The sequence below is a fragment of the Heteronotia binoei genome, chromosome 21 (genome assembly GCF_032191835.1).
Source record: "Heteronotia binoei isolate CCM8104 ecotype False Entrance Well chromosome 21, APGP_CSIRO_Hbin_v1, whole genome shotgun sequence".
In the NCBI taxonomy this organism is placed as follows: domain Eukaryota; kingdom Metazoa; phylum Chordata; class Lepidosauria; order Squamata; family Gekkonidae; genus Heteronotia; species Heteronotia binoei.
In genome coordinates, this window is record NC_083243.1 from 90,909,536 (window position 1) to 90,935,166 (window position 25,631).

Consider the following 25,631-nt stretch of genomic DNA (forward strand, 5'->3'; position numbering starts at 1 on the left):
TCAACAGTCTCCAAGCTGTGAGGCAGAGGCGGGGAATGTTGTGATGAAGCAACTGGCTCATTTTGAGTAAGAAGAGGGCAACAAGTAGATGATTGTACACCCCCTTGGACTTTGAAGGGGGGGTGCTATGAGGATAACCTCTGTTTGATCCTTGAACAATTTTGTGAGGAGTTGAGAAAGGGGGAAATAGTTAAGATGGTGCCTGTACATATGAACTTGAAAGAATCCCCCAAGGATAAGGAGCTGTTACCCACCAGAGAACAGAAACTTGTGTTTAATTTGATGTTTTATTTATTGTTACTGCAATGTTTTAATTTTGTATGCCACCCTGAGCCCGCTTTGCAGGATAGGGCGGGGTATAAATCGCAAATTAAATTAAAATATGGTGCCTTGCCGTTCCATTGTGCTATGAACAGACCTACCCTGGGGCTTCCCCAAAGGTTGAAAACAGGCTGGATATACCCCTGTATAAGGGCCCAATCATGATTGGAGGTGTGGACCCTGCTGAAGGTATTGGCTAGTGAGTTGTTGGTATTTTTGGAGTATATATTCAACTCAAACAGATTTTCTAATCTGATTTGGCTACCTATCTAGAAGAGCCTGAACAAAAGCAGGTATTATTTGGCTTTTATTAGGGCTCAGCTGAAGCTGCACGAGTTCACTTTAAATGGCTTTTGCAAAGCCAACCCCTCACAAGCCTTCCCTTTCCTCCCCAAATCCCTCAGTAATCTCAGCCCAACAGGGCAAGAGGGGTCACAATTTGTCCCAAAAGTTACGGTCTGGTTCAGGACCCTGAACTAGTCAGAAAGATGGCTTTTTCAGATGACCCTGGGAGTCTCTTGGAACAGGTTGTGGTTAGTCGGGCTTCAACTTGAACTCATTCCTTCTCCTGGAAGAGGATGGGTAGAAGGAAGATGACCTCTGGGAAGGATACAAGAATCTGGGTGGATTGGATGGATTCTGGTCTCTATAAAGGTACCATGGTTTGGAAGCAAGTGGACACTGATTCTGATAAGAGAAGGTCAAAAACATCCTAAAAGCACAGACTAAGAGCCAGAGCCAGTAATCCATTAACTCAGCTTTGCATTACAAGCTAACACAATGTTGTTTTCTTTACCTTCTCCTTGATTCTGATCTTCATTGTTCATACTGTAAATTGAGAAATGACGAACATTTATAACCATCCTAATATTGCAAAAAACCTTTCAATACAGTCAAGATTTTTATGATTCACTAATAAAAACCTATTTTACCCCCTATATGTATGTGCCTAACAGAAGAGAGCTATTATTGTGATCTTGACCTTCTACAAATGACTGTCACAAGAACTTCTGTCTGTTTGCTCTCATAGCATGTCACACTTTTGAATGTTTTCATTTGTGTAACTGTATTCCCCAATCTGCTCCTACATAAGCAGTACAGCAATTATAGAGTAAAGCCTCTGAAATAATGAACACCAATCATATTGTATTAGATCAAAAGAGAATGTGTCATGGGGAAAAACAAGAACTAAAGCACACTCAACAAGAACTAAAACCTGCCATTTGGATCCTAGTGACTGTATTGGAAATTATACTATATATATTTTTAATTGCTTGGAACTGTCAAATTGTTTTAATGATTTTATTGTATCTTGTTCTTAATATTATGTTTTGTCAATTGTTAGCTGTCCTGAGCCTGCTAGGGGAGGGCAGGACATAAATGCAATAAATAAACAAGCAAACATTTGAGCAAACCACAGATCCAATACACAAGTATCTGAAAACTTTCTCTCCTCTTCCACTTAATTTACTGGGTTGAATCTTAAAATTCTGCTCATCTAACTGAAGAGGCTCCCTCTGCTAGACTCTGTATTTAATTGAGCAGAGAGGTAAAACACACATAATTTTATGTTCGCAAAATACCCTTCTTCTACTTTCAAACCCTGTATTTGAATATCAAGTTTTTCACATGATGGCCAAGAAATGACATAGCCAGTCAATCCAAATGGTCAACTTTTACAAAAGGTATTGCCACAGAATAATTGGAAGTGACAGCAAACTATATCAGAATTGGCTGTAGGTCTTTGAGAGTCAAGGGAAAAAAGGAAGCTGCAAATTAGAGATCCCCTGTCACAAAGAACCACTAGGATTAATTCCCTAGAAAAAAACAAAAAACCCAAACCATTCAACAAAGTATGGTGTTGACTAAAATGGCCATAGCTTGATATTCAGGATCACTACTCCAGAAAACAGAAAGAGAGAATAGTATTCACATACGTTATTATATCTTGGAATAACACTGTTGAACACTCCTTGTTGTAGTAATTGTAGCACTGGTCACAGACACGAGCCAGGTTTTCCCTACAAGCTTCTACAACCATTCTCTTGGTAGAACAGGAACTACATACAAGCCTTCCGCAACGTCTGCAGTGATGTCTCCTATTAAACTGAGACATGAGAGGAAGATTGAATATGACAGGACTAATATTTTAGCTAGTACCATTTATCACACATCAGAAACTTAAATATCAAGTTCTTTTGGGGAGCAGTGGCAACATGAACGTTGTTCCAAGGCCTCTAGGTAACTAATTATTAAGAAACCTAACCAGTGTCCCAACATAGTCCTTGTGGTGCTTCCTTACCATAGTAAAACGTTCAGTTTTGCAGACCATGCACGTTCCTTCAGTTTCATCTGGGATCCACTGGTGTTTCAGTGGAGGCTTCTCAGGTGGCACAAACTCCTGAACAGAAACAGTTTGTGGTAGACTTCTTTCTCCTGGACTGGATGAGTGCATTACATCTTAAAACCAAAACCAATGGGGAACTGAATTACTACTACCATACAGCAATAATATAAGACGACACCTTGCACAGCAATGATTGTCATAAAAGCTAGCAGTGGACTTGAATAGTTTTATCTCATGCTGCCTCCATTTCTCACGTCTCCAGTCACATATTCCAGCACTGCAGACATGGGAGAAATGGAGGCTTATATATACATGATATCAGTCCACACAAAAATTTAATAATACATCAAACAACAAAAAGCCACAAACCACACAAATCATACTGAAGAAATTTGGGATTTTCTTTCCAAATCACAAAAAGGATATGGTATAAAAGCTTTCTCAGAATGTCCTGCAACATCCAATACATATCCCTATAGTCACAAACCAAGTGCTTCTTCAGAAATATCTGGGTACAATATAAGTTTTAATAAGCGTGTAGTAGGATTTTTTGCGTCCTTCCAACCCTTTAATATTCATTTGGCATTAAGATTCAGACTTCCCAGTCAGATGCTGGACCAAATAATCCAACAGCACCTTCAAAATCACTAAGTGTTCACAATATGGGCTGAGAAAGCAGGCAAAAAACAAAGTGTCAGGAGGGTTCTTCTTTCCATATAAGCAAATTCATAGCTAGCAGACTTGATTGTGAATAAAACAATGCAGTTCACTTGATGTACTCTCATGTTCATGTACTACCACTTTCTATAGGGGGAAAAACATCATTAGAATTAAGAAGACAGGGCACTCCTAACAGCTCAGTTTTTGGTGTTTCAGGAAGCACATGCATACTGGTAAAGCAACATGGATATGTATTCACTGAGGTCCCCAAAGTGTTCATTTTGCAACAGCTTCAGACTTTTTCTAGTTTTCACAGGTATGGTTGAAAGTGCTAAGTTATGGCTAGATGTTACCTGAACAAAACTCAGGCTCATGAGTACCTCCCTACTGTTCCCCCCTCTCCTTGTCCCTGCTCAGATTTCCAGCAGTTGGCAAACCTATTTGGCATTTTGTCAAAGAAAGGATGGAGAGTGGGAGTCTGAGGCTCTTTCATATACCTCAGCCTTCTTACAGAAATCAGCATGAAAAGATCTACAGTATGTCACAGGAGTACACCCCCTCACATTTTGTAAATATTTAAGTATATCTTTTCATGTGACAACAATGAAGAAATGACACTTGGCTACAATGTAAAGTAGTGAGTCTACAGCTTGTATAAGCTTATGTAAATGTGCTGTCCCCTCAAAATTACACAACACACAGCCATTAATATCTAAACTGCTGGCAACAAAAGTGAGCACGCCCCTAAGTGATAATGTCCAAAAGGGGCCCGAAGTGTCAATATTTTGTGTGGCCACCATTATTTTCCAGGACTGCCTTAACCCTCTTGGGCATAGAGTTCACCAGAGCTTCACAGGTTGCCACTGGAGTCCTCTTCCACTCCTCCATGACAACATCACGTAGCTGGTGGATGTTAGAGACCTTGCGCACCTCCACCTTCCGTTTCAGGATGCCCCACAGAGATCAATAGGGTTTAGATCTGGAGACATGCTTGGCCAGTCCATCACCTTTACCCTCTGCTTCTTTAGCAAGGTAGTGGTCGTTTTGGAGGTATGTTTGGGGTCGTTATCATGTTGGAATACTGCCCTGCAGCCCAGTCTCCAAAAGGAGGGGATCATGCTCTGCTTCAGTATGTTACAGTACATGTTGGCATTCATGGTTCCCTCAATGAACTGTAGCTCCCCAGTGCCAGCAGCACTCATGCAGCCCCAGAACATGACATTCCCACCACCATCCTTGACTGTAGGCAAGACACACTTGTCTTTGTACTCCTCACCTGGTTGCCGCCACACACGCTTGACACCATCTGAACCAAATACGTTTATCTTAGTCTCATTGGACCACACGACATGGTTCCAGAAAACCATGTCCTTAGTCTGCTTGTCTGCAGCAAACCATTTGTGGGCTTTCTTGTGCATCATCTTTAGAAGAGGCTTCCTTCCGGGACGACAGCCCTGCAGACCAATTTGATTCAGCGTGCGGTGTATGGTCTGAGCGCTGACAGGCTGAGCCCCCACCCCTTCAACCTCTGTAGCAATACTGGCAGCACTCATACGTCTATTTCCCAAAGCCAGCCTCTGGATACAGGCACTCAACTTCTTTGGTTGACCATGGTGAGTCCTGTTCTGAGTGGAACCTGTCCTGTTAAACCACTGTATGAACTTAGTCACTGTGCTGCAGCTCAGTTTCAGGGTTTTGGCAATCTTCTTATATTCTAGGCCATCTTTATGTAGAGCAACAATTCGTTTTTTCAGATCCTCAGAGAGTTCACTGCCATGAGGTGCCATGTGGAACTTCCAGGGACCAGTATGAGGGAGTGAGAGCGATAACCTGCTCCCCCTTCACACCTGATACCTTGTACCACTAACGAGTCACATGACACCAGGGAGGGAAAACGGCTACTTGGGCCCCATTTGGACATTATCACTTAGGGGTGTACTCACTTTTGTTGCCAGCAATTTAGACATTAATGGTTGAGTGTTGCAGAATTTTGAGGGGACAGCACATTTACACAAGCCTATACAAGCTGTAGACTCACTACTTTACACTGTAGCCAAGTGTCATTTCTTCAGTGTTGTCACATGAAAAGATACTTAAATATTTACAAAATGTGAGGGGTGTACTCACTTCTGAGACATACTGTATATTATCTCTCAAAAACAAAAGCAGAGTCAAGACTAGGAAAAGATCAACAGAAACAAATACGCATAGTTGCAAACATTATGTCCTTTTTCTCACCAGGAAAGCTAGGAGAATATAACTCTGTTGATCCCGATTTAGACAATGTGCCAGATTCAGATACCTGACAAAGACTCTCTTGAGTCTGAATAATGGAATCTGGAAAAAGAAAGAATAGTTATTGGTTAGTCATTTTTTAAATCTGCAAAAAGGAAGATTACAATAATCCACTCAGAGCAAGGCACAAAAACATTAAATCTAAAATAGGGATTAATCTGTGTGACACAAGAGATTATGGTTTTTGTCCAGATTTATTCATAAATGATTTATTAATTGCCCAGCATGTAATACTGGGTATAAGATTCAGATTTTCCACTCAAGCAACAGAGGGTAGGACCAGAAACTGTGCAGTTTAACCATACCAGAACTTCTAATGTTCTTCTTCCTGAAATGCTTTTGCCTACACATATTTTTAGAAGAGTGCAAAGAAAATAACAAAATTTGGCTGATGTGGGGGTTCCATGAAGCCCACCTTGTGGCCATAAGCCCCATAAATACTAATAAAACCTGGGTACTTTTAGCTTGGAGAAGATGAGACTCAGGAGAGAGAAACGATTACACTCTCCAAATACCTGAAAGGCTACAACATGCAAGAAGGCCAAGATTTGTTCTCTGTCGTTCTGGAGATGAAGAGTAGTTGTAATGGGTTTAAGTTACAGGAAGGGATATTTTGGCTGAGTATTAAGGAGAAACTTCCTAATGGTGAGAGGGCACAGAAAATGGAACAGTTACTTAGGGGGATAGTGAGCTTATCCTTGCTGGAAGTCTTCAAGCAGAGGCTGGACAACCATTTTTCAGGAATGCTCTACTTTGGATTTCTGGCACAAAGGTGTGAGGGATTAGAGAAATATCCTGTCTGTGGCTCTACTGTGCCTATTGGCCACAGAACTACAACACTATGTGCCAATAAGTACACCTGGCTAGAATAGGGTCAGAGGGGAAAAATACAACAGCACTGAGGCCTTGAAAGCAAGTCCCCAAGAACAAATCTAGATTCCCAGAACACATCACAATCAGAACAGCAAGAATCAGCATTCCCCTATGTATCCTCCAGGATCTATGACAATAGGTTTAACATTGCAGAAATACCTCCATTCAGCAGAGACTTCTTAAACAGTCACCTGATCTTTTCTCTTTTAATGAGATGGGGAAATCGAGGGCTTTCTCGGCATACTTGGAAAGCAAAGCATCAACATCTTCCACAGTGAAACCTATCTCCTGCCCAACCAAGAGCTGGTGCAGTGTCTGTATGGCCACTGCAGCCCAATCCACTTTCATGTTCATCAGGAGCTGTTCTAGCATGAGCAGTGGCTTGCAAGACAGGTGAGAGTAGTTAGCACGGTAAGCCTCAGGAAGAGTCAGCAACACCTTGTGCACAAAAGACAAAGAAGAATTGCTACTTCAGAGGCTGACCACAACACCCTAAGAAGTTAAAGAAGAAGAAAGCTGCTGTGTGCTGGACTTGTGCTTGAATCATGACACATATCCTTTCGGTCTTATACTGTGGGATTGGCTTTCATTATTTCTTTTCTTTCTTTTTTTCTTGGGGGGGGGGTGTGTGTGGAAATAAACAACTTTATTAAAAGCTTTGTCAGTTGTACAAAAGTGGTACATTGAAAATTATAACATAGTTTCATCCTCCCACCCACCTCTGTTCCCTTCCATGTTTCGCATAGCTTTCAAACTGACTCAACTACAAGTGTAGTCAGTAAATTGTGTACGCCCATGGTATTTCCTCCTTTTCATACTAAGCGTTTAAACTAGAAGAAAAAATCTCTTTAAAGTGCAAGAACTGTTGTGCAAATTTTTAGTGGAGGTTCAAAATGACTGGCTTGTAGCTGCAATCAGTACGTGAATAATTCTTTATAAATCTTACTTTTACTAGAAGAACAGGTATAGGCTGGATCTGAGTCCAGCTTTTCAAGAAGCGGATGCCAAACTGCAAAAAAGTTCTCAAATGCTTGGTAGGGGTCTTTAAGGTCGATGTCAACCATTATCTTTTCCATAATGTGGTCCCAGATTTTGGAAATCTAAGAGTCTAATAGTAGAGGGGTGGAGCGTTTCCAGTTTTGGGCTATGATAGTCTTAGAAGCTGTCAGAAGGTGACTTATTAGTGATTTTAACGGTGAAGAAACCAATACATTATAGCAGCCCCGTGGCACAGAGTGGTAATCTGCAGTACTGCAGTCTGAGCTTAAGGAAATCACAAATTTGGTAAAATGAGTACCTCGCTTGCTGGGGAGAAAGTGTAGATGACTGGGGAAGGCAATGGCAAACCACCTTGTAAAAAGTCTGCCATGAGAACGTCATGATGCAACGTCACCCCAGAGTCGGAAACAACTGGTGCTTGAACAGGGGACTATCTTTACCTTTTTAACTGATACATTAGACCAGTTATTGAGCAGAATGAGATCAGGTCTGTCTGGAATAGAAAAATTTGTGATCTCCTTCATTTGAGCTAGGACGGATTTCCAAAAGGCTGTAACCACCAGACAACTCTGCCAACAGTGTAGATACGACGCCTGAATCCCACAGTTACGCCAACAGAAAGGAGAGTAAGAAGGAGAGGAATGAGATAAACTAAGTGGAGTAAAGTACCACCTTGCCAAAACCTTGTAATTCTGCTGGGATACATTAATTGATTCAGAGAAAGTAGCCTCTAATGTCCAGATGGAATCCCACTGCTCTTGTGTAATAGTTATATTATAGTCCCTATGCTAGAGCTTGGAGAAGGATGGAAGGGAATGACAGCTCTTGAGTGATAAAATGCGGTAAATGCAAAATATTAAACCTTGTATTTTGTTTTTAGACTACAGACTCGAACTCAGTTGGTGGGAATGAGAGGGCATGACGAAGTTTGGGGTTTTGTACAAGGTGATGAACCTGGAAGTATTCAAACCAAAGGGACGGTGTGTGAAGTTTCTTGTCAAGCCAATCTTTGGCTAGGATGATCTTGTTTTTGGACAGGATATCAAATCGGTAGATTAGGGAGTTGCGTTTCCAGTGGAAAAAAGTATTCAGAAGTTGAGCTTGGGGGAACCATGGTTGGCTCATAAAAGTTGATAGGATCGAGATGTCAGGAACCAACCCATGCCTTACCTGGTCCCAGACATGCAGTGTGGCCTTAATGAATGGGTTTATAATTTGCCAACAAGGTGTTTCTGACTTCCGAAGCCAAAGAAATTCGTAGTATCTCTTGGGGGCATATGGACCTCCTCTATTATGGTCCATTCAGGCGAGGGCCACATATAAAGTGTTTTAACCATGGTCGCCAAAACTGAGGCTTTGTAGTATAGCTGGAAGTCTGGACAAGCCAGTCCACCTTTAATTTTAGGTCCACAGATGGTAGAGAGTTTAATTCTTGCTTTCTTGTACAACCATATAAACTGGGTTAGATCTGCTTGCCACTTTTTGACTAGAGAAGGGGATAGTACTATGAGAAGGGCCCTAAATAAGTACAAAAATGTGGGGATTTCATTATTTCTGAGGGTTTCTTGCATTGGCTACTGTACTGGTTATGAGGAAGCAAATTTAGGAATACAGTTACACAAGGAAAAACATTCAACAGTGTGGTAAGCCAGGAGGTCAAACAGTCTGAGGTTCTTATGAGGTTTTTGTAGAAACCCAGTATCAGCACCCATCTTTTTGGAACATAAACTCTATTATACTAAAACTAAAATTCAGCAATACTGCTGAGAACTTGGCTCCTGCTTACCTTTGATCCTATGTAGAGTGCCTGAATTTCATTGTGGCGCATTGCTGTTAAGTGCTTGTAGAAATATGTTGTGAGGTAATCTGCAAGAAAGTGAGAAGCTGCCAAGCTGGGATGTTTATCAAGACACTGTTCACTTATGACAAGTTGAATGTCTGGTTCTTCTATTCTTTGTAAGAGCTGTAAAAAGATTAAAATTGCAGAGATTCAGTTGAGACATTAAAATACTAAAGGAATAGCATATTAGAAGTCTAAGGTACTTCAAGGCTCTGAACATACTTCAGTATCTTCTACTGTAAAGTAGCAGCAGACACTACAAAGAAAACGTAATCCACCAATTTCTAGCATGATGCCATCTGCAGTTAATACTGGACATTTGTCTGAAGTATTTTAAAAACAGGAATCCTCAAAAAGCAAACAAACAAAATTAACAAAAATGTTTGATTTAACATGTCCCATAGTTTACCATCCGGTAACAATTAATTTCACAAGCAGCACTTCATTCAGATGCCTATGTGTCTTATAAATTGCTTAGATTGTTTTCGTCATGAAATAAGAACATAAGAGAAGCCATGATGGATCAGGCCAACGGCCATCCAGTCCAACACTGCATCACACAGTGGCCAATACACACACACACTGTGGCTAATAGCCACTGATGGACCTCTGCTCCATATTTTTATCTAACCCCCTCTTGAAGCTAGCTATGCTTGTAGCCGCCGCCACCTCCTATGGCAGTGAATTCTACATGTTAATCACCCTTTGGGTGAAGAAGTACTTCCTTCTATCCATTTTAACCTGACTGCTCAGCAATTTCATTGAATGCCCACGAGTTCTTATATTGTGAGAAAGGGAGAAAAGTACTTCTTTCTCTACTTTCTCCATCCCATCCATAATCTTGTAAACCTCTATCATGTCACCCCGCAGTCGACTTTTCTCCAAGCTAAAGAGCCCCAAGCGTTTTAACCTTTGTTCATAGGGAAAGTGTTCCAACCCTTTAATCATTCTAGTTGCCCTTTTCTGCACTTTTCCCAGTGCTATAATATTCTTTTGGAGGTGTGGTGACCAGAATTGCACACAGTATTCCAATTAAGACCACACCATCGATTTATACAGGGGCATTATGATACTGGTTGATTTGTTTTCAATTCCCTTCCTAATAATTCCCAGCATGGCGTTGGCCTTTTTTATTGCAATCGCATACTGTCTTGACATTTTCAGTGAGTTATCTACTATGACCCCAAAATCTCTCTCTTGGTCAGTCTCTGCCAGTTCACACCCCATCAACTTGTATTTGTAGCTGGGATTTTTGGCCCCAATGTGCATTACTTTGCACTTGGCCACATTGAACCTCATCTACCACATTGACGCCCACTCACCCAGCCTCAACAGATCCCTTTGGAGTGCCTCACAATCCTCTCTGGTTCTCACCACCCTGAACAATTTAGTGTCATCTGCAAACTTGGCCACTTCACTGCTTACTCCCAACTCCAAATCATCTATGAACAAGTTAAAGAGCATGGGACCCAGTACCGAGCCCTGAGGCACCCCACTGCTTACCGTCCTCCACTGCGAAGACTGCTCATTTATACTCACTCTCTGCTTCCTATTAATTAGACAGCTTTTGATCCACAAGAGGACCTGTCCTTTTACTCCATGACTCTCGAGCTTACTAAGGAGCCTTTGATGAGGAACTTTATCAAAAGCTTTCTGGAAGTCAAGGTAAACAACTTCTATTGGGTCTCCTTTGTCCACGTTTGTTCAGCCCCTCAAAGAAATGTAACAGGTTAGTGAGGCAAGATCTTCCCTTACAGAACCCATCCTGAGTCTTCCTCAATAACTTGTGTTCATCAATGTGCCTACTCATTCTGTCCTTGATAATGGTTTCTACCAACTTTCCCAGTATTGAATTCAGACTGACTAGCCTGTAATTTCCCGGATCTCCTCTGGAACCCTTTCTAAAGATGGGGGAGACATTTGCTACCTTCCAGTCCTCAGGAATGGCGGCAGATTTCAATCAAAGATTACATATTTTTGTCAGGAGATCCACAAGTTCAACTTTGAGTTCTTTCAGAACTCTCGGATGTGTGCCATCCGGACCCGGTGACTTATTAGTTTTTAATTCGTCTATGAGTTGTAGGACCTCCTCACTTGTCACCTCAATCTGACTCAGGTCTTTCAACACCCCTTCCAAAATAAGTCATTCTGGAGCAGGCAAACACTTCTCATCTTCCACAGTGAAGATGGAGGTAAAAAATGCATTCAGCTTCTCAGCCATTTCCCTATCCTTCTTCAGTAATCCTTTTACCCCTTGGTCATCCAAGGGCCCCACTGCCTCCCTGGCTGGTTTCCTACTTCTAATATATTTGAAGAAATTTTTATTGTTGGTCTTTATGTTTTTTGCAATATGCTCCTCATAGTCCCTTTTTGCCTGCCTGATCACAGTCTTGCATTTGATTTGCCACAGCCTGTGTTCCCTTTTACTAATCTCACTTGGACTGGTTTTCCACCGCTTAAAGAAGTCCTTCTTACCTTTTACAGCTTCCATTACTTTGTTTGTTAACCATGCAGGCCTTTTCTTATGCCTGTTTGTGCCTTTCCTAACTTGTGGTATGTATTTTATCTGAGCTTCTAGGATTATAGTTTTAAATAGTGTCCAAGCTTCCCCAAGGGTTTTGACCGTATGTACCTTTCCTTTCAGTTTCCTCCTCACATGCCTCCTCATCTCAGTGTATTTACCCCTTTTAAAGTTCAACTTATATACCGCCTCTAACCCACATCAATCTTCAATTAGTAATTATTTAAGAGATATCAACTTTGGCTCCAAACTGGGCTTCCGGTCACGTGATGGAGTGAGTAAGCAGTCTCCGGCTGTCGCTCCGGCAAACTTTCAAGAGAAACCCGTTATTTAGGAAATATAGCTCCTCGCCGCGTGCTTGCAATTGAGATTATATATAAGATGAATTACTAAGTAACTGGAAAGCGAGAAAACGCGGGGGTTAACGAGCTATTTATCATTCTTCTGATAAGTGGTCTTACAAACAGAAACCTGCTGCTGCGGTGTGGGAAAGCGCTTATGTCAGCTTCCCACAGGAAAAGAAAGAAGCAAACCACGGATAAAAATGCTGTAACGGAGGAGGAGGAAGGAGAGGAATTACAAGGAGCCGTGGCAGAAGCCTCTGCAGCAACAGCAGCAACAGCAGGAGAAGGTACGAGCATGTCCCAGACAACCCCGGCATCCCCTCCAACACTGGAGACAATGGCGGCGACATTAAATGAGCTGGTGTCAAAAATGACGCAGGTGGTGGCATGCTTGCAGACGCTCACCCCACTCCCAGAAATGGTGCAAAAATTGCAAGACTCTGCAACAAATACCCAAGCCTTATTACAGCAACATGTAACAAAAATAGCTGACATGGAAAAAAGCCTAACAGAACAACAAAAAACTATGGAAGAAACAGGCACTTGGGTGGAGGCACTTGAAGCCTGGCAACGCAGATACAATCTACGTGTCGTTGGAATGGAGGTACCTAACATTGGGGGGAAGGAACTAATTACTCATGTTGAGAACGTGTTTAGGAAGGAGTTAAAGATGCCGGGGGATTACCAGTTCGACATACGGGAGATACATAAATGGAATCGCCCCCAACGTAATGGCCCCCCATTAACTATACTGGTGGTTGTTTTTTTAAGAACAGCTAACAGAGATGAGGTTCTTCACGCCGCTAGAGCAATTGCCTCTGCCCCTGGAACTATTACTAAGATGACTATTTCCTCAGATTACAGTCCGGCAATATTAAAAAAATGGCTGGCTTATAAAGAAACAAAGAGAATGGCATGCGAGAGAAGCTTACAGTGCTTTGTTCGTTATCCTGCAGTGTGTATTATAATTAAAGACAGCATTAGGCACTCTTTTCAAACTCCCCGTGCGGCGGAGGAATTCCTGCAGAAACTGCCTCTACCAGAGAAAACTTTGCCTTCCAGGATGGACACTTAGCACTGTTGAAAGACTAGATGGCCGGGTAACAGTACGGAGTTTGTTGCAGATGGCGATGGTTAAGGAACAGCCTGGGTAGACCGGATCAAATTACAGCTGGTGTGTGGGTGGGGGGGGTGAGGGAGTAAAGTGTATTCAGTACTATATCTTTCTGTTGTGGACATATTGTAGAAGTGTTACCTAATGAGGGAATAAGTAGTGCTTAGAGTGTATTTAGAATTATTATGAGGAAATTAAGAAATAGAAAGTTTAAAAAAAAAAATCACCTACATATATATAAGTGAATAATACATTAGTATAGATAGGGTTTGGAGGGGAAGGGGTATTTTTTTTTATTTTTTTGCCTTCTTTTTTCTTTTCTGTCTTTACAAATTATAGAATTATGTATAATGAAGTAAAGTGATAGAGATATAAATAGGATGGTATAATTATCTAGATACCCCTGAGAGTTAGGATACGGAGTGAGGTTCGAATTAAAGAGCACGTTTGACCTGTGGGAGCCTATAGTGTGGGTGAGGGTAAAGATGGGTGGTGGGTCACATATGTCACATTTCGCTATACCGAGACAATGTTATAATTACAAGCTTATGTGCCCAAATGCTTAAATTATTATCTTTAAATGTTAGGGGAATGCGCTCCCCAAAAAAACGTGTTATGATAGCAGCCTTACCACAAATGGAAACTATAGATATTCGGATGTTCCAGGAAACGCATCTGGTCACAGGGGAAGAAAAATGGCTTAAGAGAAAACAAACAGACCAGGTATTCATGACAAGCTATTGCACTAACGCTAGAGGGGTTGCTATTGTAATAGGTGAGAAAGTTGGGTTTGTAAAAGAACATGTGGAGATAGATAAAGATGGGCGGTTTGTAATAGTAGAAGGGTATGCCCAAGGACAGAGGATCATTCTGATCAATATATATGGGCCGAACGTGGAGGACCCAGACATTTTTCATAAAATATTCGGATATTTGTTAGGAAAATCATATATGTTTCTCTATATGGCTGGTGATTTTAACGTAACCTTAGATCTTGTCCTAGATCAAAGCAGGCCTTAGGAGTAATAGAGAAGCAATATTAAGTGCTATGAAGGAATTGAATTTAATAGATCCTTGGCGAGAAACCCATAAAAATATGAAAGCGTTTTCATATTACTCCCCAAGGCATAACACGGCAAGTCGTATAGACTTTTTTTTGATTCCTAAAGTATTGAGAGGTATGGTAGAGAAGTGTGAGATTGTTCCCAGCTCCTTCTTAGATCATAATATGATTATTTTGGAAATGGAAACCAACAAACAATTTAAAAGTCAGGCAATATGGCGGTTTAATAATCAGCTATTGAATGATGAACAATTTTGCTTACAATTCATAAGGGAACTACAACACTTTTGGGAGTTGAATGAAGGTACAGTATCAAGCTACATTACATTGTGGGAAGCCTTAAAGGTAACCTTGAGAGGTTGGATTATTGCCTACTCTGCTTTTAAAAAGAAAGAAGCAGCAAACAGAGAGGTAACTCTGGAGGCACAACTGAATAACCTTTGGGAAGTTATGTACCAAGCCCCAACTATTAATCAATATAGGAAGATTCAGCAGGTCAGTTTAGAGTTGAATACCCTCAGAACTTATAAGGCATCAAGCATTCTGTTTAACATGAAACAGACAAGGTGGGAATTAGCAGAGAAACCTAGTCGCATATTGGTGGCTCAGCTGAAAAAACAGATAGAAAGTAACTGGGTACCACAGATTATTGACGCACAAGGCCAGATTTATAAAACCCCCTCAACAATAGCAGAGCAGTTTTAAAACTACTATGCAGAGCTTTATAAAGCCCCAATGCCAATAAATGAGCAGAATCTTAATCAATTTTTACAACATATAACAATCCCTAGACTTTCACAGGAACAACAACAAGTGCTGAACACCCCAATTTCGTTAGCAGAAATTAAGTTTGCGATTAGCGCACTGGCCCCAGGGACCTCCCCGGGGCCCGATGGGTTCACGACTAACTTGTACATAAAATTTAGTGATATACTAGCTCCAAAACTCCTCAAATTATATACATATTGGATTCATGTGAATCAACCTGGAAATCACCTGGGTGATGCATTAATAGCGCTCATTTTAAAACCTGGGAAAGAATCTTCAAAATGTACAAACTACAGACCAATCTCATTGTTGAATGTAGATTTAAAAATTGTTGCTACTATTTTGGCAACGAGGTTGCAAGGTGTCATCCCTACGCTGATTCATCGCGACCAGGCAGGTTTTATTAAAAATAGGCAAGGTACTAATAATATTAGGTTAGTTACGGATTTGATTAGTTTATATAATGATACTCAGGAGCAAATGGCAATCCTGTCCCTAGATGCTGAAAAAGCATTTGATCAAATCCCTAGGGATTATATGATAGCTATAATGGAACAAATGGCTATTCCAAATTATTTTTATTAACTGGGTTCGGGTATTATATCATGACCCTACCTCGCGAATAAAAGTTAATGGTGCGATATCTAAGGTGATTTCACTGCAAAAAGGAGTGCGACAGGGCTGTCCGCTCTCACCACTTCTATTTGATCTTGCCCTAGAACCACTAGCCTTAGCAATTAGACAGAATGGGTTGATTCAGGGTTTTAAGTTTAGGGAGTACCAATATAAAATCTTGCTATACGCAGATGACATTTTATTAATGCTTACTAACATAGAAAAGTCACTGCGGATAACTATGGAAATTATAAACCAATTTGGTAAAGTGGCAGGGTACAAAATTAATTGGAATAAATCAGAGCTATTGCAAATTGGTAAGGGAACCCCATTATCACAAGAAATTAGTGTGCAATTTCAAATTAAATCGGAAAGTTTAAAATACCTGGGTATACAGATCCCGAAGGATGTTAAGAAGTTTGTTCAAATTAACATGGAAAATATACTGTCTGCTGTGGAGATGGACTTGCAACGATGGGGACAGCTACCACTGTCATTATGGGGCAGGATTAATGCTTTAAAAATGAATGTCCTCCCGCGTCTGTTTTATATAGTTAGGGGTTTACATGTGGTAATTAACGCTTACTGGTTTAGGAGAATTGATAAGTTAATTAGAATGTTTTTATGGGGTGCAGGAAGTGTGAAAATTTCTTTAAAGAGATTACAGATTCCGATTTCAGAGGGCGGTTTTGGGCTGCCAGATTTACAGTTATATCACTGGACATATATGATATCTATGATTAAGCATTGGCGAACTGGATTACCCGAAATAAGTTGGGGTGAATTGGAAACTGCGGCTATTAATCCAATATTGGGTTGGCAAGCTCTGGGGTCTCAGTTTGTAAATAGGGACAATGAAATACCAATTGCAATTGTTGCGACTAGGACGGCCTGGGAAAGATTAAGTGCTAGATTACAGTTTGAAAGATTTTCACATGAAAAAATGACATTGTGGGACAATCCTTTAGTAAAAATTGGGGGTCAGAAAATTAAATGGAAGCAATGGATGTATGCCAGTATACTTACATTAGATCAAATTAAAAATTCTCAGGATGAGTTTCTAGCTAATCAGGAATTTTTGCAGAAATTTAATTTGAAGAATAACCAGCTTTGGTGTTATTATCAACTGAAACATTTATTAAGAGCGCAATATGGACCAGATGCACTGGCTGCTCCAGAGTGTCCAGAGATACTACAGGCAGTAATTGATAAAATACATGAACAGGATGGTCAGAAAAAGATTTATAATAAGCTGTTAATAAAAAATGTACATGAGCTGGTTGAATTAAGACATAAATGGAATGTGGAGCTGAATAGCGCCTTATTGCCACAGCAATGGAAAGCGATTTGTCAAAATGTAAAGAAAACGGCATTTGAACTAAGATTACTATTAATACATCAAAAGATTATTTTTAGAACTTATTGGACGGCGATGCGGCTTTATAAACGTGGTATGAAACCGAATTCGAGATGCTGGCGCTGTAATAACTTAGAGGCAGACATAAAACACATGTTATATGAATGCCCAATATTATCAGAATTTTGGTATCAGATTACTCGATATGTTAAACGTGTGTTGAACCTACAGTGTCGGTTTCCTTTGACATTATATATTTTAAATTATGTTCCGGCACTGTGGGGGTTAACAAGGGAACAGAAAATGTTGTTATGTCGGGCAATGATAACAGCTAAAAGAATCATTTTAAGACAATGGAAAGGTCCTTTTTCTGGCTCTCTGTTACAATGGAAAGATGAAATGTTACAACTGGCATGTCATGAAAAAGTATTTTGTGTACGACAAGGACAGGGGGCGAAATTCGAGCGAGTGTGGTCAGTTTTTGTTAATAGCATTTAGGATATGAGAAGGACAACTAAAGGTCTACGAATGGCGAAATGCACGAGGTGTGGAGAAAAGTGACACTGGGTGTTATATGTTGTATGTCTTAATATAGTGTAAAATAAATAAATAAATATGAAAAAAAAAAAACTTTGGCTCCAAACTGTCAGAGGAACATATTAAGTTCATGGACCAACCGATTACAGTTTTTGAGGTTCAACAAGTCATTGCCAACATAAAAAATAACAAAGCCCCGAGTAGAGATGGACTGCCTATTGCGTTGTTTAAGAAATTTTTGCCTTCTTTAATACAACCCTTAGTTGATACTTGCAATAAGGTTATGCAGAACAGGTGTATTCCAAACACATGGAAAGAGGTGAAGATTATCATTTTACACAAACCTGGTAAAGACAAATTGAACACAGCTTCTTATCGCCCAATATCCCTCTTAAATCATTATTTTAAATTTTTTTCATCAGTATTAGCAGCCAGACTCAATAAAATAATCTCCATTTATGTGCATCCTGACCAATCCGGGTTTATACTTAACAGATCAATTTCAGACAATATTAGAAAGTCACTCAATGTTATCCATTTTTGTAAACTTAAAAAAATTGATTCCATTTTATTGTCCCTGGATGCCGAAAAGGCTTTTGATAAAGTAGAAATCCCTTTCTTGAAAGCAACTTTACAACACATGGGCTTTGGTCCCAACTTTTTAAACTCTATTAATGCCCTCTACAATGAACCCAAAGCTTGTATTGCAGTGAATAACTGCAGGTCACCAGACTGGGTGCTTTCCAGGGGGACTAGACAAGGCTGCCCTCTCTCCCCTATTTTATTTGCTCTTTCCCTAGAACCCCTAGCTCATGCAATTAGGACCAACCCTCAAATTACTGGAATCCAAATCGGCCCCGACTGTCACAAACAGCCTATTCGCAGACGATGCAGTTTTTTACTGCTCTAATCCCTCTGAGTCACTGGCACAGTTAAAGAGCTCTATAGAAAAATTCAAACAAGTCTCAGGTTTTACTATAAACTTTGTCAAATCTGAAGTTTATCCTATATATCAGGCAAACTTGAATCCCATCTTAAGACCCAATATCCTTTTAAATGGATAACGTCAGTACTTAAGACACCTCGGCATAATGATTCCACTAGAACTTAAAGATATCTTTAAGGTCAATTTTGGCCCACTCATCACATCTATAAAAAACAATTTGAATACCTGGAACAAACTACACTTATCTTTGTTGGAAAAGGTGGAACAAATTAAAGTCTTTATAATGCCAAGGTTTTTATTTCTTTTTCAAAATTTGCCTATAGCCATTTCACATAAAGATTTCAAAAGATGGCAAAATCTTCTGCTAGACTATGCATGGGATCATAAAAAACATCGTGTGGCTTATCCAGTTCTCACAAAACCCTTAGACATGGGAGGTTTGGCTCTCCCTATTTTAGAAAATTACTACCTTGCAGCACAGTTGAGAAATATTGTTTATTATGCATCTCCCCTCAGAGACAGAGCATGGGTACATATTGAACAGTCATATCTTCTCCCCGACCAATTACATGAAACTATCTGGAACTCTTCCAAAGACAGACCGCACTATGTAACCTCTAATCCCTATCTTTCCCACACTTTGCAACTCTGGGATAAATACCATCATATACTTGTACCTGGAGTATCTCCCATAGCCTCTTTTTTAGGCCAATCATGGTTCCCTGCTGGCAGGGATGTTGGTTCCTTCTTATCGTGGAGGGGAAAAGGTATCTTTAGATTGTTGCAAGTATGCCAAAATAATAAAATGCTCTCACAAGATCAGTTGGTAAGACGTTATAATTTTTCTTCACATTGGCTGCAATATAATCAAATTCATCACTTCTTGCATAATCCAAACATTATCTCTTCAGTGTGTAGGCCTCTAAACGCGTTTGAAAAAGCTTTATCATCACACATACCCAAAGTAAAAAGGTTTAATAGCTATAATTTACAAGGCACTTAGTTATTCAAATTGGCAAAAGACTACAGCGATAAAAAACGTATGGAACAAAGATTGCAAAAATACGCTTTCGGAAGAAAGTTGGGTCAATATTTGGGCATCTAAACTACTTCACACAGTATCTTTAAATCTGAGACTATTGCAGTTTAAATTATATTCTAGATGGTACTGGACTCCTTTGCAATTGTACTATGCTAAGAAATCATCTAACCCATATTGTTGGAAAGGCTGTAAGCTAAGGGGTACGTTAGTGCATTGTTGGTGGGAATGTACACGAATTCAACATTTTTGGAAGCAGGTCATATCTATTACTGAAAAAATTGTACAGGTTAAGCTTCCTTTGACCCCAGAATCGATTCTGCTAAATAACTGGTCCACCAAAATGTACCTAGCACTAGAAAAGAAATCACTTCTTTACTTCTTTTTGCAGCTAAATTGTTATTAGCTAAAATGTGGAAATCTAAGGCAGTCCCCTCAATCCGTAAATGGTACTCAACGATATGGGATATAGTCGTGATGAATAAAATAGCATCAAATTTAGTTAAAATGGATTATTCTGAAAACAAGGAAGACACATTTCTAGAAAAATGGTTTGGTTTTTTTTAGTTTATACAATCTAATCAAATACCTGAGCTCAAAGTACCGCATAAGTACTTTGCTTCCTATTGCTTTCTATTAAGTGTGAATGAGTCTATATTTAACTGTAATCCTGCTTTTCTTTAACTAAATCAACTGTGCAATTGGTTTAATGTTGCCAACGAATGTAATCATTATAGTTGTTCTATTTGTTTACTAGTTTGTACTGGTTATTGTCATTAATAAGCTTGTCATGCATGTATACAAACAAAGATCTTCCCTTTTAGGGGATCTGACATTATGTGGTGTAAGCAGCTTGAAACTCATAGCTTTGGATGTAACTAGAATATTAAAACTCAATAAAGCTTATTTTAAATTTTAAAAAAAATGGTTACCAGCAAGGCCTTCTCCATGTCTCCCATCTCCAATAAGTGAAGGAGATGCTTCTGGTGAAGACTGATTAACTGATCTCTTGGAATAGGATACAGATTACCCCATTCTTCGCATAACTCATATTCCTAGGATAAAAACCAAAGTTTTTTAGTAATTCCATTTTGCTCAGTCAGCAAATATAAAAAAATCTATTAACCCAAACAATCTTCAGAAGAAAATCACATACAGAACCATCTCTTTAACACAAAGGTAACATCAACATATAATCTTGTTTAAATTTCCAGGTTTTTCTTACGATTTCCACATCTTCTCAGATGTGTTTGTTAATCTTTTGCTATCCTCCCTATCAAGCCTCAGATTCAGCAGGAGCTCACAGGAATGCAGCTCCTGAACCTTTCTGAGAGTTCCACCTCCTCCTTCCCACCTGGTCCACTGAATAGTTGGTGCAGCTGCATAACAATTCCTGGATGAGCTCCACCACCTATTTTTCTACAAAATAACCCCTGCTCTCTAACAGATATGTTCATACCTGCTAAACCAGATCTCTAAACAATGATTTTTCAGAGTTACATAATTAGTATTTCTTATAAACCATCCTTGCAGACACAAACATATGAACAGTACCCCACGACCATCTAGGTAAAAAACCAAACACAACCCAAATTGGCAGTTTTCATATAGCCATACAAAAAGCCCCCTCTCAGCCATATTTCAACACATATATTGACAGCAGCCTATAAAATGTTAAATACAACTGAAGCATCTTATTTATCATTTCTCAAACATATTTTCCTTACAAAATATTAAAACAGGATAATCATTATTATTATTTTTTGCAAACCGGACTTCTCTATGTAATGTGACATATTTGAGACAGTTAAGTATCTTCTTCCTTGTACAGGCAATACTATTATGAATGCAAATTTGGTTTTTGTTTTTATTCTGTAAACTTAACAAGCTGACTCTTCAATAGAGGGAAATTACTTGTCTACTCAACAAGGTAAGGAAAATAGTAAAAGAATTAGTCCTACCTTTGCCTCCAGATTCACACCCAGAACGGCCTGAGGATTATCAACACAAGCTATTTTGAGATCCTGCCAGTCAAGCCACACAGGGATGTCTTGTAGATTTAGGATCTAATGAAATAAATAAAATAGCTTTGTCATTAGTATGAGAAACGTCTGCAGTCCAGTAGCAATTTAGATACCAACAAGATTTTCAGGTTATAAGCTTTCACATATTCTATCGTCTATCTGACAAAAGGAGCTTGGACTCTCAAAAGCTTATACCTTGATAATTTTGTTTGTCTCTTAAAGGTGCTACTGGACTCAAATCTAAATTTGTTATTTCTGGCTTTACAAATTTTTAAACCATCTTAAATAAGAAGCTGTGCCATACAGAGCTCTGTGTTTAACATCTACCTGTCATATTACATGTTCATAAAAGGAGACTAGGGATGCGCACAAACTGCACATTTGCATTTTGGTTCATGGCTGAACCATGAACTGTACTGCAAACCAATATGCCAGTTTGTGAACTGAATCAGTTTGCATTGGTTCATGAGCCTTTAAAATTTAAACCCCTGCTTTCTGCTCCCTGTGGATTTTTGCAGGGAGCAAAAAGCAGGGGTTTTCAAACAGCTGAGTGCTCAGCTGTTTGAAACCCTGGCAGCAGAAAGCAGAGGTTTCCAAGCACCTGAGCAGCAGGGGCCACCACTCAGCTGTTTCGTTTGAATGGCTCTTAAACCAAACAGGTGTTTTTCATGAAGAGCAGAAAGCAGTTCATGAACATTACTTTGCAAATCACAAACAAGTTAAAATTTGTGACAAACCAGCTTGTGCCCATCTCTAAAGGGGACTAGTAGTCAATTGCGTTAGTTCAACAAATCTATGGACAGCTTTATGTTAGGAAACACCAATTGTGGGATAAGATTTCTGAATGTAAGAATTGTGAAGTGGGACAAAGCTTATGTGACAGCATGCAGTTCACATGCTTGTATAACTACTATGTAAGCTTAGTGAAACCACTGGAATTTATTTCCAAGTAATTATTTTACCCACCTACTCTGTACAGATTCTGAATGGCCTGTATCCATAAAATAGATCATCACCTGAGAATACTCGTCTCACATTAGAGTCAATTATTTCTACTTCCATTTAGACCACGAGGACCAGAAATGCTTGGGAGTTACCACCATCTCTTGAAGAAATATGCATTTTAAAATATCTTCCAAAAGCAAGTGAGGTTTAATTCATGGGGAAGGAAGATTCCACATTCACCAATGGAAAAGTGGCCAAGGTATCTCGGAAAAAAATATTTACCTTTTGGTAAACCTGAAGTTCTCTTGTCTTGCTCTGCAGATCAGATTTGAGTTCTTCAGACACCTCAGGATCACAGGTGCAGTAAGATAAAATGTCCAGACAAGCCTTCAGGGGCCACCTATCCAGACAACGCAAGGCCAGCCTGCTCCTCAGCATAGCATCCCTCACTCGGAACAGATGCTGCCAACCTTCCAGATCTGGAAAGCACAAAAGCCCAATTTCTGCACTCCGTACACTTCAGCTGCACAGTGTTAATCCAGCATCACAGAAACTAACTTCACACCAAAATATAGTGACAATAGCACTACTGTATACTTGCTCATTTTCCTGTCTTGATATTGGTGTTTGTCATATTTTATCCCAAAACTCTGTATTCTTTTAAAAAGTTCTATACCTCTCTTCTTCTCCCCCTCCCACTTTATGCCTCCAAGTCTGCTTTGGAGACATAACCTTTATATAGAGATCATTCCTATTAACCTCAGAGAGGATATTACCTCAACACAAATTGTGCATTAAGCTCAACCCAAAGAACTCACAAACTTCATTTTAATAGTCATTACATCTCCTCTAAATGTAACCTTCATTTTAATAGAGCCATTACACCCCCTAGCAACATAAAGTTAGTACTGTTAAAACCTTAAATAGTAAAATAAACTGTCACCGCACTCAAAACAAGTTGCAGTGAAGGGAGGACAGAACATGCTTTTTTTGTTTCTCCACAGAGATGAATGAAGCCCCTAGCTTGCAATTCACTCTTCAAGGTGTCATCTATAAGCGAAGAAAACATTTACCACTGGCAGCAGCACAACTCAGTACGGCATCCCTCACAGTAACCAGTTGTTCCATATCCTGGCAGTAGAGATCCAAGACCTTCAGGGCTCTGAGCCAGTTGCCTGCTGTGAGTGCTTGCTCAAAGATTTCCATTAACACTTCAACAGCTCTGACTGAATGCAATCCCATGAATAGCAAGGAGATGTAGGACTTGCCACAGAGACCACTGGCCAGCCTATTTCGCTCATCCGGAAGGTCCTCAAAGGGTTTGCTCATAGTGAGAAGAAAACTCTCCAAAAATGGGAATTCCTTTAGCAACACTTCACATTCCTTGGAAATCTGTTCCATGGACAAGGGAACTTCACGCTTGCCTCGGAACTCTATCCATGACAGGCTTGTTTTGGGGGCTCTCTGAACATCTGATGCACTCAGACAAGCCACGGTGGCTGTTAATGTTGACTGAGACTTCAAGAAAGAGAGGGAGGAAGCTGTGAGCATGTGCTGGTTCAGTTCAGCCAGCGAGGAAGAAGAATGGCTTGAAGTATCCTCAGAGTCCATGGCTGGATTGTGGACGGGTATCTCAACATCAGGCAAACAGTGATATGCATGGAGATGGGCTAAGCTGCTTATATTGGTCAAAAGGGATCTAGTCTGGCTGCTGTGCCTGGTATTACACAGAGGCAGTGCCGCACAGCAATAGTGAATTATCACTTGTTGAACATTTAAATTCAGTTCTTCTTTGGCCAGGAGCAGAGACACCCTGTAGGTTACAGAAATAGAACAGATATAACCAAGTAAGTTTAGTCCAAGGGCTGCAGTCAGTCTTATTCCCTCATATGCCCCTAATGCACACATAGTTGCCACATTCACTTTGTTTCCCTAACAAGCCATGCTGTAGCTGCGCAGTGAAACTTTTCAGGGAAATTAGGGGAAAGCCCTTTTAAGGGCAAGGGTGGGGGAAATCGGCTGCTCTATGCAGTTTTTAAAGTACAGCTCAGCTCCACTACCTCCTTGCTGTAGAAGGGAGAATCTATACACATCCTTCTCCTGAGCCACTGTGCAGATTTCTCTTTAAACTCTTTTTTATTCAGCTTAAAAAGGAAGAAAGCCCTAGGAATTGTATGAATCGTGTACAGAATGAACACAAATTAATGTGCAGATTCCAAGCTTAATGCAAGGGCTTCCTTATTGCCATGCAGGGCAAAATTATATGGGAACAGCTAGTAAGAACATAAGGGAAGCCATGTTAGATCAGGCCAATGGCCCATCCAGTCCAACACTGTGTCACACAGTGGCAAAAAATTTATATATATATACACACACACACACAAACACACACGCACATATACACACTGTGGCTAATAGCCAATGATGGACCTCTGCTCCATATTTTATCTAACCCCCTCTTGAAGGTGGCTATGCTTGTGGCCGCCACCACCTCCTGTGGCAGTGAATTCCACATGTTAATCACCCTTTGGGTGAAGAAGTACTTCCTTTTATCCGTTTTAACCTGTCTGCTCAGCAATTTCATCGAATGCCCACGAGTTCTTGTATTGTGAGAAAGGGAGAAAAGTACTTCTTTCTCTTTCTCCATCCCATGCATTATCTTGTAAACCTCTATCATGTCACTCCACAGTCAACGTTTCTCCAAGCTAAAGAGCCCCAAGCGTTTCAACCTTTCTTCATAGGGAAAGTGTTCCAGCCTTTTAATCATTCTAGTTGCCCTTTTCTGGACTTTCTCCAATGTTATAATATCCTTTTTGAGGTACGGCGACCAGAACTGCACACAGTACTCCAAATCAGACTGCACCATCGATTTATACAGGGGCATTATGATACTGGCTGATTCGTTTTCAATTCCCTTCCTAATAATTCCCAGCATGGTGTTGGCCTTTTTTATTGCAATCGCATACTGTCTTGACATTTTCATTGAGTTATCTACCACGACCCCAAGATCTATCTCTTGGTCA

General features: G+C 40.1%; 1 protein-coding gene across 1 annotated transcript in view; it reads right to left on the reverse strand.

Moving 5' to 3' along the window:
• LOC132588907 (zinc finger FYVE domain-containing protein 26-like) overlaps positions 1-25,631 on the reverse strand; it is a 79,547-nt gene that overhangs the window by 23,524 nt on the left and 30,392 nt on the right. The window contains exons 20-29 of the mRNA XM_060261367.1: positions 23,682-24,421; positions 22,891-23,087; positions 21,601-21,705; positions 20,572-20,694; positions 9,282-9,458; positions 6,688-6,934; positions 5,567-5,665; positions 2,624-2,781; positions 2,259-2,428; positions 1,118-1,149 (exon numbers count right to left, since the gene is read on the reverse strand). Of these exons, the coding sequence (XP_060117350.1) occupies positions 1,118-1,149; positions 2,259-2,428; positions 2,624-2,781; positions 5,567-5,665; positions 6,688-6,934; positions 9,282-9,458; positions 20,572-20,694; positions 21,601-21,705; positions 22,891-23,087; positions 23,682-24,421 (2,048 nt within the window). The remainder of the gene's footprint in view (positions 1-1,117; positions 1,150-2,258; positions 2,429-2,623; positions 2,782-5,566; positions 5,666-6,687; positions 6,935-9,281; positions 9,459-20,571; positions 20,695-21,600; positions 21,706-22,890; positions 23,088-23,681; positions 24,422-25,631) is intronic.